This window comes from Coenobita brevimanus, chromosome 64 (assembly GCF_032717465.1).
Source record: "Coenobita brevimanus isolate Jiangsu-jjx chromosome 64, ASM3271746v2, whole genome shotgun sequence".
NCBI classification, from domain to species: Eukaryota; Metazoa; Arthropoda; class Malacostraca; order Decapoda; family Coenobitidae; genus Coenobita; species Coenobita brevimanus.
In genome coordinates, this window is record NC_137017.1 from 23,409,113 (window position 1) to 23,429,456 (window position 20,344).

Consider the following 20,344-nt stretch of genomic DNA (forward strand, 5'->3'; position numbering starts at 1 on the left):
AAATTAGAAGTGTGGGTCAGATATAGACAGATCGATAGATAGATAGATAGACTGAAATATGTAGCTTGAAAGTGGATAGATAGACAAGTAGTTAGGTACAGATAGACAGATTGATGAACAGTTAGGTACATAGACAAATTTGATAGATAAATAGATACGCAGATGAGAAGACAGAAACAAATAGGCAACATTAATCCATACATATGTAAAGTCTGCATTTCAGTATGGAAACGTGTGACTGATTTAGTTCTTACTTAATTTATGAGAAACTAATCCGCTGGACGAGGTTAAACAGGTTGCTATACTCCGTTCACTTCGACTCGTCCTTAAAATTGCCATCCCTCCATCAAGACTTCTGAGATATAACAAGAGATTAACACTAGAACATGGTGCTAATCACGAAGAGGTGCTGTGGGAGTGGTGCAGGGCTCTGGTAATGTCTTGTGCCAGTGAGCTACACGGAATGGAGAACATATTTACAAAAATCTCCATCAAGTAAGTAACGCGAATTAATTATACGGTAGTCTCAGATAAGCTAAATGTATTTATCTGTTGGCAACAAGATGAAATATCAGGCATCTGCCCATCAAAAATATATAATTAGAAAGTCTGAATACTACAAATAATAATAATAATAATAATAAGAAAGCACTCAGAGAGCGCATACCTCCACCAATGCCATTGCAAGACCCGACCCGGATCCGACCCCAAATTTTATCAATTCTTTCTTGGTCCATGTCCCACTCTTCCACAAAATTTCACTGCGGTTCATTGTGTACTTTTGGTGATATCGTCTGGCCAAACAAACAGACAGACAAGCACAGGTGAATACATAACCTCCTCCAACTTCGTTAGAGGAAGTAATAATAGTAATAATAATAATAATAATAATAATTATTATTATTATTATTATTATTATTATTATTATCAGCAGCAGCAGCAGCAGCAACCGCCGCCAACCCAACTTACATGTAGACAAGTTTCCCCGTTTATTTTTCCTCCCGTTTTCTATGGCCGCCCAACTATCAACAAACACCCACACATCTCTCCGAAAAAATTGTGCTGATATATTTCCCTCGACCTTCCCCTTCCACCAGCATGGAGATAAATTCCTCTAGATTTCTCACCAGCAAGGAAACAGCTGAAAATAACCGTAAGCAGACCGACATAGCTAAGGAACTAGGCCGGGTAGCTTCAGAAAGGTAGATTTGGTTTGTTGCTAGTGTTTAAAGAGTTTTTCGCATAATTTCACTATTTTCCGTATAATCTAGGCCACGTAAATAGTCCATAGTATTTCTAAAACATATACTGTACCTCGTCTTGTGTCAGTGAAGCCCAGAACTGTCGTGACTTGTTGAAAATTTGCCATAAACAAAAAATTTCGAGAGGACACCACAGCATCTTCCTACAAAGTGGTGTTGAATAGCTGATCACCTGAAATCCAATATGGCCGCCGAAGTACTGTGGAGGCCGTGTGTACATCTTTTTTTTTTTTTTTTGGCCAATTTTACGCATTTTTTCACCATTTCCTTGATATGCTGTATTCTAGGTCATATAATTCGACAGGAGGTGTATATATTGCATTGCCTTACAGTATAATAAACGAAAATTGGCCTTCTTTTCTTTTTTAATTCACCACAGACAAAATAGATACGTTCTGAGTAGACAGGGCTCCATCTCTGTATGCGCCTGTGTGTCTGTCTGTATGCCTGTCTGTCCCTCTGTCTGTCTGCATGCCTGTCTGTTTGCCTGTCTATCTGTCCCCCTCTGAGCAAAATAAATCAAACTTTACCCAACTTTAACCAAACTTAGCAGAAAGTTTGAGAGATAGGCACACACACACACACACACACACACACACACACACACACACACACACACACACCGCTAAAAACGTGACGCCCACTCTCTTTTCGCAAGCGCTTATGTTACGGAGCAAGTCTTGTTTTGAGAGAGAGAGAGAGAGAGAGAGAGAGAGAGAGAGAGAGAGAGAGAGAGAGAGAGGATGAGGTAATGAAAGTAAATGAGATCATAACTGAGGGAGGGGACCGCTAATTTATTAATGTGTGTGTTTATGTGTGTGTGTGTGTGTGTGTGTGTGTGTGTGTGTGTGTGTGTGTGTGTGTGTGTGTGTGAGAGAGAGAGAGAGAGAGAGAGAGAGAGAGAGAGAGAGAGAGAGTCTTAACAATCTCACTTTGCTGCTGCCAAGTTCGTTCTAATTTCCACATTTATTGTATTTGCAGCCGATGGGTGGTTGGAGTTTATTGCTCACATAATGCCACTCAGGGAAGAAGGACTAGTCACCCTTGGCCGAAATAGCAAAACTGAAGGCCCTATCCCCCGGTTAATACGCTGCTAATGGGACGATGAAGGATAGATGATGATGATGATGATGATGATGATGATGATGATGATGATGGAATTTCGCTGTACAAATAATTAAGAAAACCTGGAGTAAGAGGACGTGGTAGACAAACCCCCATGACAAAATTTTCAATATTAAGTAAAAGCTATTCTTGCATTTCTTCATTCCTCTCTCTCTCTCTCTCTCTCTCTCTCTCTCTCTCTCCCATGAATGCCGAAAAATGTTTAAGAATATAAGATATATCAAATTAAAACCAACAGCAGAATTTAAGTTTTTAGATTTAGCAATTAAACAGGTTCAGGCCCTTCCAGTAAAAAAAACAGATAAAAAACAATACTCGTCGTCAGGCAACACGTCCCTTAAGGATGGAACTGGTCTAAAGTCCCTTCTCGCGAGCATCAAGCAGGTCCACAAAACTTTGTCTGGTCTTGACTAGTCTAAAAACGCCTCACGAAAAAGCAACTATACAATGAAGTAGCCAGACTGAGGACAAGATGAGGAGATTAGATTAAGGAATTTGCTGGGACTGGATGGAAAAGCCAGGTAAGAGTGTAAAAAGATGGGAGAGCCTTTTCCCTGCACAGCACTAACTCAGCCTGATGACGGTGATGAATGGTTTGTAATATATTTTAGATTATCCTTATGTGTTCCAGTTTTCTGAAAGGAGATGTAACAGAAAACGGATATATATATATAAGCGCTGACTATAATTTTCCACAATACATCATCAGAATTAAGGGGTTAAAGAGACACAACCACGTTCATAACCACTCATTTTCACCTATCACAGTACAGTCGAAGAGACAGTGAGTACTTTCGTACACTAAAACTTCAGAGAACACTTTCTGTCTTTACTTTCATTCCACCTCTCGTTAATTTGAGTACACTTCTTCACGGTGAAAATCCTACATAAAACACACACACACACATAATCATAGCAACATATGTAAGCTACATGCTGCAAAATACAGACGCACATACAGTATGTACAGTACACACATACATGCATACACACATACACTTATGAGAACTGGACAGACTTGTTCCTCTCTCTCTCTCATTAAAGATAGTAAAAGCAAAAATTGTAACAGGAAGAGCAACAACAACGGCAAAAATAATGATGATGGTAGTAATAGTAATAATAATAATAATAATAATAATAATAATAATATAATAATAATAATAATTACAATAATAATAATAATAATAATAATAATAATAATAATAAAGAAAAGTAATACCGGTACCTCTTCCAATTCTCAAATGAAGAGAAAGGTGATGATGATGATGATAATGATGATGATAATGATGATGATGATTGACTGACCTATTACGCTAATGAATCGAAGGAAAGTATGAGAAAGAGGAAGAAGGAAGAAGGATGAATGAAGAATGAAGAAACGAAGGAAAAACAAGAAAGGTGAAGAATGAGAAAAAGGCGAAAAAAAAGAAAATTTGCCAGGAGAGAGAAGAATGAAGGAATGAGGAGGGTGGAGAGGGGCAATGAAGAAGGGAGGAACAGAGGAAGAATGGAGGGGAAAAAAAGGAAGGATGAAGAAAAGAGGGAGGGAACACAGAGACGGGAGGAAGGGAAGTGAGGGAAATGAGAAAAGGAAAAGGAAGGAGGTGAGGGAATGAAGACAATTAGATGGAAGGCATGAAAGACGGAAAAGAAGGAAGGGATGGAGGGGGAAAGGAAGGAAGGAAGGAGGAAATGGGGAAAGGAGGTAGGGAGGGATGCGAGGAAAGCCAGTGAATGATTAGGAAGGAAGGAGGGGAGGAAAAAAGGAAGAAAAGGAGGGAAAGAAGGAAGGCAGGAAGGAGGGAAGATAGCAGTGAGAGAAGGAAGGAAATAGGAATAAAGAAGTTGGAAGAATATTGGATGGAAAAGTGAGAGGGGAGAGGAGAAGAGAGGAAAGATTGACAAAAAAAAAAAAAAAAAAAAAGTGGGAAGGAGAATAGGAGGATGAGAGGCAAACAAGGGAGGAAAAGGAGGGAAAGAAGGAATAAAAGAAGGAAGGAAGGAAAAAAAAGGACTGAAGGGAGGGAAGGACGAGGTGAAAGTCAGTGAAGTGTGAAATGTGTGATTTATGTGAGCTAGTGTGTGTGTGTGTGTGTGTGTGTGTGTGTGTGTGTGTGTGTGTGTGTGTGTGTGTGTGTGTGTGTGTGTGTGTGTGCCTAATTTAACATATCCTTGTGCAGATATGTGTGTGTGCGTATATGTGTACTTCTTTCGAATGTGCGTGACAGTTTTTCTCGTGTGCGTGTATATGGGTGTGTATGTATGATTTTGTCCCAGTGTAAAAATGCATGCGTTTGTGTACAGACATGTGTAGGCTGCTGTGTATGTGCATGAGCGTCTTTATGTATGTGTGTGCGCGTATGTATGTATATATCTGAGCCTGTAAATCTGAGCCTGTTTACAGTAAAGTCTGTATGTACGCATGCACTACACGTATGTATATATGAATGAATGTATAAAAGCATGACTGAATGTATGTGCGTATAGATGAATTCATGTATATGTATGTATGTATGTATGTATAGGTGAATGGATGGATGGAAGGATGGATACAGGTTGAATTTTCATCTGTGTAAAGTTATATTGAGAGAGAGAGAGAGAGAGAGAGAGAGAGAATGTGTAGTATTGACAACATAACACGATACCATTTGAGTGTTACTGTATCCTAAGACAAAGCTTTTAACTCTCTCTCTCTCTCTCAAACAGTAAAACACACAGACAGGCGCAAAATAGACAGGTAAAGAATGAATATACTGATAGAAGTAACACAGAAGTAGAGATATATAGGCAGATAGATAGAGCCCCAAGTCGATAGATAGATCAATATAGCAGGCAGATTTCAAGTTACGTATCCCAGGACGTCGAGGAACAAAACACTGAATGATGCCTTGAAACAAACGAGAGAGAGAGAGAGAGAGAGAGAGGGAGGTTATCGGTTAACTTTTGCATTAGGGAGCTGGACAGATAAGACGTGAGATAAACAAGATAGATATAAACAAGTAGACTGACAGGCAATAACTGATAGATAAAAAGATAAAAAAGATATTGACAAAGACAGAAATATAGACAAAGAGATACATACCTCTCGTTGCAGTGGAAGAAGAAAGCAATGTGTGCAATGTAGTAGCAGATTGAGCACTCTGGGTTGAGTTGGATCTTGTTAACAACCCAGCCACTCCTCTGCTACTCGACGACCCTCCACATTTACATCTTAACGAGCTGGCCAGGGAATCACTCTCAGAATTGCATGTTTCACTTCCACATTTCTGTTGTTTAGCCTCCGAGCGCTTTTTCGGGTGGCGTGCAACTCGAAAGCGGTCTCGTAAGAACGCTGCAAGTCGACCTGGACCCTTTTGCAATATTTCAGAGCCCTTTGGAGCCCTTTGTGTGGTTCCGGAGCTTCGACCCTCCTCTGTGGGTTCCGCGCTTGGTTCCATTTTCCCTCACTGTGGGACCGACTTCACGTTCTCTCTACGAGGGCGTTCTCCTTCCTTTATCCGTGACCTGCATCGTGGCTGAAAGAGAAACTATTGTTAGATGTGTGGCAGGGAATGATGTTGTGAAAGGAGAGAGAGAGAGAAAGAGAGAGAGAGAGAGAGAGAGAGGGGGGGGGGAATCAATCAGCAACTAGAAAGCACTCACAGAGCGCTTACCTCCGCCAATGTCACCGCAAGATCCGGATCCATCCCAAAATTTAATCAGTTGTTTCTTGGTCCATGGCCCACCCTTCCAAAAAAAAAAAAATCATTGAAATTTATCGAGAACTTTTGGAGATATAGTGTGGACAAAAAAAAAATCCTGGATCCGGATGATGACCCGGATCACAACCAAAATCTAATCGATTGTTCCTTGGGCCATATTCTTTCCCTCCAAAAATTCTCAGCAAAATCTGTTCTTAATTTTTTGAGTAATCCTGCTAACAGATAAACAGACAAACACACCAGGGCCAGCAAAAACATAACCTCCTTGGCGGAGGTAATAGCTACAAAGCACTCAGAGAGTGCATACCTCCGTCATCGCCATTGCCATTAAAAAAGGTCCGGATCCGCATGCGGATCAAAGTTCAGTCAGTTATTTCTTGGTCCATGGGTCACCATTCCATAAATTTCATTGAAATTCATTGAGAAACTTTGGAGATATTGTGCGGGATTCTCCTGATCCGGATCCGGATCCGCCCCCAAATTTAATCGTTTCCTCCTTCCACAAAATTTCATCAAGATCGGTTCATAACTTTTTGAGTAATCTTGGATCTGGATGAAAGTTGTGTTTTCTGAAGGGAGGGCAGACTGACGGCAGAGGACAGGGTGACAATGGGATCTGTCTGTGCCCATCCCCTCTACAGTATACGGGTGTCGATAGATATATTTGTAGATAAATGATGTTAACCCAAAATCTCATTGGTAAATCAAATACGACAATTATTATTGCTACCACAGTCAATCATTTCCCGTCAATATTTAATACATACTTCCCAATATTGCTCTTTCTGGTAGTATTCTTATTGATTATTACAATGTCACAGTATTATTATTATTATTATTATTATTATTATTATTATTTACTGTTATTGTTGTTGTTGTCGTCGCTGCTGTAGTGTTGTTGCTGTCACCATTATTATCGTCGTCGTCATATTACTACTACTACTACTACAACTATTACTTCAACCACTACTACTACTACTATACTACTACTATTACTACTATTTGTCCTTTTTCCACATTTACCTCAAGCCCTTTAATCCTCCATTTCTTTCTTTTTTTCATTTAATAGTTGACATTCGCTGGCAATTTTTTTTCCCAATTTCAAATCGGCTTTTCGAACGTTTTTGCTCACAGCAGAGAGAGAGAGAGAGAGAGAGAGAGAGAGAGAGAGAGAGAGAGAGAGAAATATCGTAACATCGCATATTAGTTATTTCAAAACCAAGGGAATCAAAATTATAAGGTGAAAAAAGGTGTCAGGTCAGGTCTTGATGGATTGCTTTGATTGCTGGCCTCTCTCTCTCTCTCTCTCTCTCTCTCTCTCTCTCTCTCTCTCTCTCTCTCTCTCTCTCTCTCAACCCACCATTTTTAACTTTAGACTTTACATATTACCGTTAAAATGAGAAGGGAACTTGTATACATATGATAGAGCAAGTTAGAGAGAGAGAGAGAGAGAGAGAGAGAGAGAGAGAGAGAGAGAGAGAGAGAGAGAGAGAGAGAGAGAGAGAGAGAGAGAGGGGGGGGAGGGGAGCAGTGAGGCAGAGAGACATTAAGGTGGAAAGCAGCAATCGTTTACATGTCATTATCGACTTTACTGATGTCATTACCTGGATATGAGAGAGAGAGAGAGAGAGAGAGAGAGAGAGAGAGAGAGAGAGGGGATATGGTTTATTTGTCCACCACTATTTTGTATTTCCAACTTTATTGTGTGTCCGTCCTTTGAAGCCCAGCTGTCCTCGTACATACCCTTTCACATGCTACCACTTCGGCGCTAACACTCACCGTCCTTACTGAATACCGAAGCATTGTGTATTTTTATATAGCACTGACAAAGACAGATAGATAGATAGATAGATAAACAGGCATACAAATGAATAGATAGACGAATTGATAGATAGATACAAAAAATTTAGACAATAGATAGATAGATAAATAGGCAAGTAGATAAAAGCGATAAACCTTGAAACACTTGGCTTCTCCAGAAATCCAGTTAGTGTCGTAACCTTGACTGGACGCCATTAAATTGCAATTAAAGTCAGTGAGATCCGTTAATGTCCTTTATATTCATTAATTGCCGGTAAAAGCCGTTACTGTCCGTTAGATTCCTTTAAAGTCCGTTAAATTCCGCTTGTGTCCGTTAGATTCCGTTATTGTCCGTTAGATTGTGTTGATGCTTGATTCCGTTAATGTCCGTTACATTCCTTTAAAGTTCGTTAAATTCCGCTTGTGTCCGTTAGATTCCGTTATTGACCGTTAGATTCCGTTATTGTCAGTTAGATTTTGTTAATATTTGATTCCGTTAATATCCGTTAGATTTCATATCCGTTAGATTCTTCTGATGCCCGTTTGAATCCGTTAATGGCCGGTGAAATCCGTTGCGGCTAGTTTAAATTAACTGTTTCTTGTCCGTTACTTTTACTTGTCTGTCGAGTTTTTTTGAGTAGGAAAAAAAAAAAAAAAAAGAGGGTAGGCAGCTTAACTGAGATGGATGGACGGATGGATTGATAGGTGGGTGAATGGGTGGATGGGTGAATAAATGGATGGATGGACAGATGGATGGATGGATGGACGGATGGATGGATGGACGGATGGATGGATGGATGGATAGGTGGATGAAAGGATGGACGGATGGATGGATGGATAGATGGATGAAAGGATGGATGGATGGGTTGGTAGATGGATGGATGGATGGATGGATAGACATGTAGCTAGAGAGATGGATGTACAGATGGAATGATGTGTGGATAGATAGACGTGTGGACATAAAGACACATACACAGATTGATAGACGGATGGACAGATGGATAGACAAATGGATACAGATACTTGGACAGAAAGAAAGATATAGATAGACGGATAGATAGACAGATAGACAGATGTAGATAGATAGACAGATACCTATATATCAATACGCTGGCTTATAAATAAATGGGCAGATAGATGGGTGGATGAATGATGGATAGATAAAAAGGTAGATGAATTTTCGCATAGATATAAATAGCCGGACGGATAGGTAGATAAAACTGGATATAATGTACACTAGAGAGATAGATAAATTTGCAGATAGATGGATAGATAGACAGAATGACAAAAATACTATACTAACCCGGACACCTCTTGTCGTAAAAACAGATAAATAAATAAATACATAAATAATGAATCAGGTATATAAAGATTTGGACATACGAAGACGCCTAAAAGTTCCGTAGAAATATTAAGTCCAGTATGCGATAATCAAATTCCTTTCCGTCATTTTGCTCTGTCGATTTGCAGTTGTCTAGTGAGTTTCGTTTTTACTTAGAATATGAACTTAGAAAAAGGAATGCAGGCGACCTCAGAAGCGTAGAGCGTGTTGGAGTGGGCAAGCTTGTTTATGTTGTTATTTTACTTAAGACACTGGATATGGCACTCCGCTTATTTGTTATTAAAATGCGATTTGAATTTTCCAGATGAGCAACCCAAACATCACGTACTACTTTTGATTTGTTACTTTCCCACATATTGTTTTCCTTGCCTTCCTACCTACTACTTTTCCACCTACTGCTTTTCCACCTACTACTTTTCCACCCACTACTTTTCCACCTACTACTTTCCCACCTACTACTTTTCCACCTACTACTTTTCCACCTACTGCTTTTCCACCCACTACTTTTCCACCTACTACTTTTCCACCTACTGCTTTTCCACCAGCAACTTTTCCACCTACTGCATTCCTACCTACTGCTTTCCCACCTACTACTTTTCCACCTACTGCTTTTCCACCTACTACTTTCCCACCTATTGCTTTCCTACCTACTACTTTTTCACCAACTATATTTCCACCTGCTGCTTTTCCACCTACTACTTTTCCACCTACTGCTTTTCCACCTACTACTTTTCCACCTACTGCTTTCCACCTACTACTTTTCCACCTACTACTTTTCCACCTACTACTTTTCCACCTACTACTTTTCCACAAGCTTCCAAAAAATGTGGTAAGTCTGCAGTAGTTTGCATTGTTTTTGAGTTAATCCAGTTCTGGCGATTTACTATTTATTTATATTTTTTTAAGAATACCTCCCTTTCCTTGGGGGAAGCAGCCTAGGTATATAGATATAGATAGATAGTGAAGGAATTTTGAGTTATAACACTTAAATAACACCAATTAAACTTATAAAATTTTCCGCGGCAGCCTTTATAATTTCCAAGATAATAGAGTTTGTTGTGTGTGATATGTACATGAACAGACGTTGACAGACATGCAGATGAGTGGATGGATGGATGGATAGATGGATGGATAGATGGAAGGGAGGATGGATGGATGGATGGATGGATGGATGGAAAGGAGGATGGATGGATGGGTGGATGGATGGATGGATGGATGGATGGATGGATGGATAGATGGATGGATGGATGGAAGGGAGGGAGGAAGGATGGGTGGATGGATGCATGGATGGATGGAGCCAAGGAGGAAGGAGGCTGGGATGGAGGGAAAGTGGGAAGGAAGGAATGATGCAATAAAAAAGAAAAGAATTAGACGACAGAAAAGGTGGATGGATGGATGGAGCCAAGGAGGAAGGAGGCTGGGATGGAAGGAAAGTGAGAAGGAAGGAATGATAAAAAGAAAAGAATGAAAGAAAGAAAAAGAATTAGTAGAGAGAAAAGATGGATGGATGAATGGATGGATGGATGGATGGATGGATGAATGATGCAATAAAAAAGAAAAGAATGAAAGAAAGAAAAAGAATTAGAAGAAAGGGAGAAAAGATGGATGGATGGATGGATGGATGGATGGATGGATAGATAGATGGATAGATGGACTAAGAAATTTAGACAGACATCCTATAAATTCAGAGAAACCTCTTGAAGGGAAACAGTGAAGGCTTAATGAAACAGGCGGCTAAATATTTGAAATATGGGGAGCAGTTTCAAATCTCTGCGTAAAATCCGTTAAAATCCGTTGAAGCCCGTTGGCCCGGCTCCAGATAATGTGTTCGAAATTCATCCCCCAGCGTCAGCCCCTCCATTACTTTCAAAATTCACACCGGTACATGCATATTTAAATCTGAATGCTTTTAAATATGAGAAAGAAATGTCCGTTAGACCGTTAATACCGTATTCGTTAGAAGTCGTTACGGTCAGAAAGTTTAAATGTTCAAGTTCAGATTGTGTTTATGTTGCTCTCGTGTTTAAATTTTCAAATATGCAGACGTGATGACGGCTAAAAATCGTTATATTCCTTTAAGGGCTCAAATTATTGGACTACTCTCTCTCTCTAGCCTATATATGTATACTTCACAGCCGCACACATGTACACACAGACACCTTTGAAGAAATACACACTGAGGGATTGTGTGTACGTTGGTAGGCTTCTGGTGTGTGTGTGTGTGTGTGTGTGTGTGTGTGTGTGTGTGTGTGTGTGTGTGTGTGTGTGTGTGTGTGTGTGTGTGTGTGTGTGACAAACAGACAGACAGAGAGAAGAAGGTTAGAACGAATGAAGAATAGGAGAGAGAGAGAGAGAGAGAGAGAGAGAGAGAGAGAGAGAGAGAGAGAGAGAGAGAAAGAGAGTGGAGGAGGGGAGGGAACTGGAGTGGAAAAGAGAAAGAAATGGTGGAAGAGGAGAAAAGAAGATGGAAATGATGTATGAATGCAAAAGGAATGAAGAAGGGAGAATGATATAAGGAAGGAAGAAAGGGAGGAATAAGGAGCGACGTAAAGGGAGAAAGGAAGAAGGGAAGAAAAGAAAGGTGGAAGAGAAGGAAAAGAGAAAGACGGGGGATAAGGGAGGAAGAATGAGAGAAGAAAATGAAGAGAGAAGATAATGAAGAAGGAAGTAAAGAAGGAAGGGAGAAAAGGAAGAATGAAAAATGAGGGAGAGGAGAGAAAGAATGACAGAAGAAAACAAAGAAGAGTGATGAAAGGAAAGAAGAAAGGAGGAAGAATGAAAGAGGGGAAGAGGAGATAAAGCACGACAGAATAAGACAGAGACGAAAAAGGTGGAGAAAAGAAGGAAGGAAGGAGAAGGAAGAGATTCGTCAGCTGTTTTGGCGGCAACGGATTATAACGACTTTAACCGTCATCGTGTGTCTCCACCAATAACACAAAAGGAAGGTGTATATTTGAAATTTGATTCATATTTCAAAGCGAACGGCCAGTAGGGTTCAAAAGTTATGGCCCACATCAGAGTCCATGGCCTGGTAGCGAAACTTTTGTCTTTTCACTGTGTAGTTTCTGAGTTGAGGAACCCCCCTAACACCTTTTCCTAAGCGATTTATTTTGTTTACTGCACCTTAGTGTCCCCTTCTGTGTTAAATCCTTCTAATATCGCCATACTCTATAAATAACGTACAAAAAGATATTACCCACTCATTTCCAAAAATAAATCGCTGAGCAAGAGGTGTTAGGGAGCTTCCTTAGCCGACGAGAAAACGAGCCTTTGCGTGTGCTTGTTGGTGGTTCATGGAGGATGATGTTTGGCTGGAAGTGTTTGGATGGCTGTGTGTTGATGTGCGTTTGTGTAGCGTTGTTTGGGTGACTGTGTGTTGATGTGTGTGTTTGTGTAGTGTTGTCTGGGTGTGTTTGTGTGGTGTTGTTTGGATGGGTGTGGTGGCTGTGTGTTTGTGTGGTGTTGTTTGGATGGCCGTGTGTTTATGTGCGTTTGTGTAGTGTTGTTTGGATGGCTGTGTGCTTATGTGGGTGTTTGTGTAGTGTTGTTTGGATGACTGTGTGTCTGTGTTTGTGTTGTGTTGTTTGGTTGGCTGTGTTTATGTGTGTGTTGTGTTGTTTGGATGGCTCTGTGTTTATGTGTGTTTCTGTAGTGTAGCTTGGAAGGCTGTGTGTTTATGTAGTGTTGTTTGGATAGCTGTGTGTTTATGTGTGTGTTTGTTTAGTGTTGTTTGGATGGCTGTGTGTTTATGTAGTGTTGCTTGGATGGCTCTGTGTTTATATGTGTGTCTGTGTTGTTCTGTTTGGATGGCTTTGTGTTTACGTGTGTTTTTATAGTGTTTGGATGGCTGTGGTGGTTATGTATTTATATGTGTTGCATGGACGATGGGAGGACGTTGCCTATAATGTTGCAGAAGATGTTGCAGAAGTACTCAGTGAAGGATAAATCACACCTATGCCCATCTTCCCCAGTTCGAGAAATATGACCGAAAAAGTCCTCTGAAATTTCAAAAACAAATTAAAAAACGCGTCATTGGTCTGAAAGGGTCATCGGTTTGGCCTATTTTGAGTTCTTCTTTATAATGGCTTTTTTTTCTGTTTTTGGTACCATCAGAAGGTTTTATTGATTTTAGAGAGATTTTTTTATAAGTAGGGTTCGTGTGATGAAAGCTATGTTAATCCTTGCGACATATTTTATTTTCTGTGGGTAGCAGGAAGAAGAACAAGAAAGAAGAAGAGGAGGAGGAGGAGGAGGAGGAGGAGGAGGAGGAGGAGGAAAGAGAAAAAGAAGAAGAAGAAAAAAAAAAGAAGAAAAAGAGGAAGAAGAAAAGAAAAAGAAGAAGAAAAGGAAGAAGAAGAAGAAGAAGAGGAAATAGAGGAAGAAGAAGAAGAGGAAATAGAGGAAGAAGAAGAAGAGGAAGAAGAAGAAGAAGAATAGGATGATTATGAGGAGGAGGAGGAGGAGGAAGAAGAGGAAAAAGAAAAGAAAATAAGAAAATGAAAGACATATTGTGCCCCCTGACTGAAGGCTTAAAACTCTGATTTATATTCCAAACGAATATCCATCCGTGATTCAAATTTTTACAGCACGCATTCAAGTCTATTGTCCGGTAACGAACTGTAACGGACGCTATTTTTCAACAACACACACACACACACACACACACACACACACACACACACGCATGGAGAGAGAGAGAGAGAGAGAGAGAGAGAGAGAGAGAGAGAGAGAGAGAGAGAGACAGACAGACAGACAGACAGACAGACAGACAGAGGCACTTTGAACTATAAAGGTCATATATAAACATCACAACCACATCACTGCCTTGGTAGCCTATCCCCTGAGACCTGAACTCGGTGGACTGCAGACTGAAGTTGCCCTCCTCCGGCAGTCCACCATCCTCCTGTTGTGGATAGAGAGGGAGTTGAGGGACGTTTGTACAACCGGGCAGTGGAACCGACCGGTTATATCAGTGCCACCGACAGAAGGCGTCACTCTCCAGCAAAAGTGTTACTAATCTACCATTCTCTCCCTCCTTCCTTCCCTCCTTTCTCTTTTCAACACTCCTTTCTCCTTTCCCTTATTCCTCCCTCTTCATTAATTTCTTCATACCCCTCAGTTACACCTTTCCTTCACCTCCTCCTCCTTTCCCTCCCTCCCGTCCTTCCTTCTTCCTCTCTCCTTTCTGTCTCCTGGTTATCTTACTTTCCTTCCATTCCTCTCTGTTTGTCTGTTTATATACTTTTCCTTCCCTCTCCCCTTTTCCTCTGCTACATCCTTCTTTCATTTCCTACCTCCCTCCCTCTCTTTTTTTCTTCCTGCTCTCTCCATTAGTCTCCTCGTTCCTCCCTCCCTCCTCCCTTTCCATCTCCTCCACTTTCCTTCCTCCCTTCATACTGTCCTTCCCTCCTTTCCTTTTTCCATCAATCCTTCCTTTCCTTCTTTATTTCCTTCTTTCTGTCTGTCTTTCTGCCCTTCCCGCCTCCCTCATTCTTTCTAAATTTGCATACTCGCATAATTTGACCTCTCTTTTACTTCATCACCTCTCTCTCTCTCTCTCTCTCTCTCTCTCTCTCTCTCTCTCTCTCTGATATCAAGAAAGAGGCACCCAAACCATGTCCGATCGAGCCAGGTTTTATTTTTTTTTTTTTCTGTAACATTTTGCCTTTCTTTTCAACAATGGCTGATGCCGCTGGGGAGAAATTTTCATAAACGTTTCAGGAAAATACAACATACCATGACTGTCCTAACTGCTGAGAGGGAAAAAAAAAAAAATGGTGCTCTGTTCCTGATTATCGAAAATTTTGTGTTTCCATTTTCGGCTATGTCTTATATACTTTTTGGGGGAAATGACGGATACCAGGGAGAGGCAATGTCCACCACAATTTTAGGTTGGTGTGACATGCCTCGATTAGTTTAATAGCTGTAAAAATAGGGGGGGGGGGATACTTCTCAAGCAGGGATATTTACAAGCCAATACCACACCCCAAAATTCGGCTGACGTATAGGGCTCTCGTTCGTTTCGCTCGTTCTAACTGTAATAAAAACACGAAAGGCTTTTGGAGTGTGGTAGTTTGCTGCGTTGTCTCTATATATTTTCGTGGGAATTTGGACAGGGGGAGAAATTCTTAGAACACACAGCTCGTGGGCCCTTCGGGCCTCTCGCACTTGCTCCTGCGAAGGGCTCTCGCGCTACAGTTTATTTTAGTTGTACCTATGGGCAAAAAATTCTACGGAGATCCTATGCCGGGCGCCGCGAGCAGCGTTTTTTGGTCAAAATATGATCTCTCATTTAGTATAGTAAAAGTTTTTCAATCGTGATGGGACTAAGTTTTTTCGCATCAGCGAATTTTTTGAGATTTTTGTGCCAGTTGTGGTGCGATTTGAATGTGTAGTTTAGGCTGCCCAAAACACACACACACACACACACACACACACACACACACACGGCTAGTGCTATTGTATATTAGATGAAGGGACACACTGCAGCACTGTCTTACCGCACTAGGCCCGACAACTTATTTTTGTTCTTGGCCACTCGTTACACTCACTTTTCGTACTGAGGGTGTTGGATATAGCCTTAATAAGTCCCTCCGGTACATGAGGCCAAATATATGTTAAATAAAATCGTCTAGTAACAGAAGGAATACAAAAAGAAGGAAAGAAAGAAAGAAAGAAAAGAGAAAAAGAAAAGGAAAGAAAGACAAAATAAGTCACCCAAATTTAAAAGATCAAATGGCCGCCCATAAGTGGAACCGAACCCAGATCATGAAAACTGGCAGACGCACACGGTATCAACCCGACCACCGGAGGCTCCTTGACCAACTCGTACGCAGGTGATGTTGAGATTAGATGACTCACTGGAACAACAGCGTAAACTCTAACACTTTTAAATTTCACGACACAGACGAAAGGTGAAATAATCTGCCAAAATATTGTCACAGAAATCACCGTAATAGCATAAACCTGTTCAAAAATCTATTACGAAATAATTAAGCAAACAGGTATAAGCGTCATCATTTTTACCTGTGCACACGCAGAGAAACACCACTCTTCCCAATTCGTCCTGAAGAACATTTACAACTGACGAAATACAATGAAAAACCCTGCCTCCACCAGTGCGTGTTTCAGATGCTTCGAACTTTCTGCAATGTATTCGCTCAAATTTTAGCGAGATACTTGTGTCTGTGGCCCGTATAGTCGTCGGGTATGGATACTCCCTTACACCTCTTCCTTGGCTATTTATTTTTGGATATCTGTGGTTAATATCCTTCTGTATGCAAAGTATGGCAATATGGGAAGAATTTTAAGTAACAGAGTAGGACAGCAAGGTGTTAAAAAGAAAATAAATTGCTTAGGAAAAGGCGTTAGGGAGCTTCTTTAATGGACGAGATATATGGGCCTGTGTCTGTACAAGCAATCAAAGAAGTTATTATCACTGGCGGGTCCTGCTTTTAATCTATCAATTGCCAGAAGCCTTAATCCGGTAAGAGGTGGCCACAAACAAATCGCCTCCATGTCGCCCTGTCCCTAGCCATTTCATTGCCCTGCTCTCAGCTCACATCCCCCTTCTCATATACCTCTCCTGCTTTCAAGACAACTGTAATTAGTGTTAATGATAAGGCAATTACCAGAACTCTTGGGGAACAGCCTAGCATTACACTAAGTCTGTACTGAAAATGATCAAACCACACATACCGTCAACATAGCTATACATACAAATACATATAATTATACATACTTAGTCTCTCATCTTCTCTCTTCACTACTAAGTATGAGAGAGAGAGAGAGAGAGAGAGAGAGAGAGAGAGAGAGAGAGAGAGAGAGTCTACTTCCTCCCCCTCCCTCCGTTTCACCTGGGGGCAATCCAATACACCTGTCTCCTATGCTTGACACCTGCCCTGACTGCGTATAATCTCTCTCTCTCTCTCTCTCTCTCTCTCTCCTTGACCCCACCTTCTCACTCCTCAATGTTTAAGACACATAAAATTAAAAATAATCTCAGACCAAGGATTTATTAGCAGAGAGAGAGAGAGAGAGAGAGAGAGAGAGATTTAACTTACAACACTGCTTCCGTGCATATATTAAGTATTCGTGTAACAGACAGACATTTCCGTTCATGATAGTAACTTGCCAATGTGTGTGTGTGTGTGTGTGTGTGTGTGTGTGTGTGTGTGTGTGTGTGTGTGTGAACATGAATTAGTTGAAGCATGTGTACGGGTGGCCTGGTCTGGTCTACATATATACACACACACGTACACGCACACACACACAAACCTGTCCTAAGCACACACACACACACACACACACACACACACACACACACACAAAATCTGTCTACATATATGCATTGTACACATATCCCCTTATATGCATGTACATGTCTAAATGCACACACACACACACACATCTCACTTACACATACACACACACACACACACACACACACACAGTAACGGTACCAATGATAAAACTCCACCATCAAGGTTTATGAGACAACTCTCTCTCTCTCTCTCTCTCTCTCTCTCTCTCTCTCTCTCTCTCTCTCTCTCTCTCTCTCTCCTTGACCCTTTCCCCATTAGATGGCCTTTCGTAAACTAAGGAAAATCGTCTTGTGGGGTAAGATTTTGTAATGAAGCGGCCTGGTGGTCGAGGGACGCCTTCACGCGGTGGCGGTGGTATACCCGTCCGGCTCCACTGTCTATGCTACTTTCACCTTAACTTGGCCCAGATTTTCGTTCTTTCGTAGCATGTTTTATGTAGTTTAGGGGCCGAAAAAGAGTACCACGGCTCTTCATCCTTTCCAGAGCACTTCTTCGTGACTAGCACCACATATTACTGCCTATCTACTGTTACAAATAAGCTCTGAAGATAAAAGGTGGGGAATTTTAGGCCATGTTGGAGGGAAAAGAGTATAGTAGTAAAGACATCCTTCTGCTTCTTCCTTATCCCCAAAGACACCGGGTTCTCACTTCAGATGAGCCTTGAGCCACAACAACAACGACAACAACAACAATCACAGCAACAATCACAACAATATAAGCAACAACAACACTCACAATAGCAACAACAACAACAACAATCACAACAGCAACAACAACAACAACAATCACAACAGCAACAACAACAACAACAATCACAACAGCAACCTTCACAACAATCACAACAACAACAATCACAATAGCAACAACAGTAACAACGAGAATCACAACAGCAACATCTACATCAATCACCACAACAAGAACAACAATCAACAACAACAGCGGCAAGAAAAACAACAATTACAACAGCAGCAAATCACAAAGCACAGGAACAATGGCAATCACAAGAACAACAATAATCAAAATAACAACAATATCAGGAACAACAACAATCAATGCAAGTTCTAAACGTGTATAATACGTGATCTGAACGAATCTCTCTACTGATATTTAACCATGCAATACAACAGTCCTATTTTATTTGATTTAGCATTGTTTCCTTTACCAATAACATCAATGGCAGTGGTGGTGGGGGTGGAAACGTGTCATCAACCCATTCACCCCGAGGACTCACACCACGATGACCAAGACGGCAAGGAGATAGAGACACAAGATGCTACAGGGGTCAAGGAAGGTTAATATTCAGGTCAGGTCACCTTTAGCGCATCGTAAGGTCTGTGTGGTCTCTCTCTCTCTCTCTCTCTCTCTCTCTCTCTCTCTCTCTCTCTTCTTCTTCTTCTTCTTCTTCTTCTTCTTCTTCTTTTATCTATTGTACTTATTTTTTCATGCCATAATTTTCCCCGCTCGCCACATCTGCCCCGCCTCTCTCTCTCTCTCTCTCTCTCTCTGTCTTCCAGGTGGACAGGTAAGGGGTGTAATCAACTCACCTGCTCTCTAATTAAGGAAGGTTACCCGGTCTACGAGAGAGAGAGAGAGAGAGAGAGAGAGAGAGAGAGAGAGAATCCATTTGGTCGTGTCAAAATGCGTGTGTGTGCAACTGTCATCTTGTGTTTACTACTCGTGTGCTTGCGTACATGTGTTTTTATACAAGTACGTATCTGTTCGGGTTTATGAAAGTATTTTTGTATTTAATGTATGGACCGGCACGCCTTCCTTTACGTAATATGAATGTCTACTGGATTTGTGTGTGTGTGTGTGTGTGTGTGTGTGTGTGTGCTTTTGATGTGTACATATGCAGTAATTTCAGAGTACAGTTGGCCGCAAAAGTTCCATCCCTCTTCCTAACCCTGAGTAGCGTATAACATCATTTGTTTTGGTAGTCAAAAGAAGGCTTTAAAACAACTCAGAACAACAGTCATAAAACCAACAACAATCACAAGTCACAACAATAATAACACCCACAACAACGCAAACATAAGTGCCCACAAGTAATGTTACTCAGTGTCGTGCTTTGGTTACTGGAGGCGTGCAAGAGGAAATAAACTTTAGTAGTTTATATATAAAACGTGTCCAGAGAAGGCTTCAGGTCCTCCTACACACCTGCACGTCACCATTTCGGTGCTAACACCCACCGTCCATCAAGGGAAAAGCTGCTATCTTGTGAAAATAGCTATGATGCTTTATATGTTTGTGTATATGTGTGTATGTGAGTATATGCATATGTGTGTAAGACCGAATCTGTCCCTGGTTGTGCTTGTAATAAAAATAATATAAATCGAAAAATATTTTTGGGTAGGTTTATCATTAAATTTACAGAGCAGTGAATGATTATATATATATATATACCTAGGCTGCTTCCCCCAAGGAAAGGGAGGTAGCCGTGACAGGACGACACACTCCCCAATTTCTCATCCATTCAAACACATTCATTCGCATCTTAGCCCCAAGGGGAGAACGGACAGATCCTCACCGCACCACACCGCACAAGGGTCAACTGCGTAATGCAATCAGTGACATCCGCAGCAGGGCCCGACAGCAGAGCTGGTTTACCCCTTCCACATCATAACAAACCCATCCCCTTACCCGCACCTGACCTGACTAGCTGATCAGACCAAATGCGGGAGAATATCCCCTCAGGGCTGCGTCATCACTTATTCACAGTTTCTCTCCATTTATTTCTGTCACGCACAGCCACTCTTCTTTGCTCAACAGACATCCCTCTCGCATTCAGTG

The 20,344-nt window shown here is 41.1% G+C and overlaps 1 protein-coding gene across 1 annotated transcript in view; it reads right to left on the reverse strand.

The window, feature by feature from the left end:
• Positions 1-5,824, reverse strand: part of LOC145404706 (uncharacterized) — a 101,450-nt gene extending 95,626 nt beyond the window's left edge. The window contains exon 1 of the mRNA XM_080276257.1: positions 5,470-5,824. Coding sequence (XP_080132383.1) covers positions 5,470-5,824 — 355 coding nt within the window. The remainder of the gene's footprint in view (positions 1-5,469) is intronic.
• Between the last annotated feature and the right edge of the window lie 14,520 nt (positions 5,825-20,344).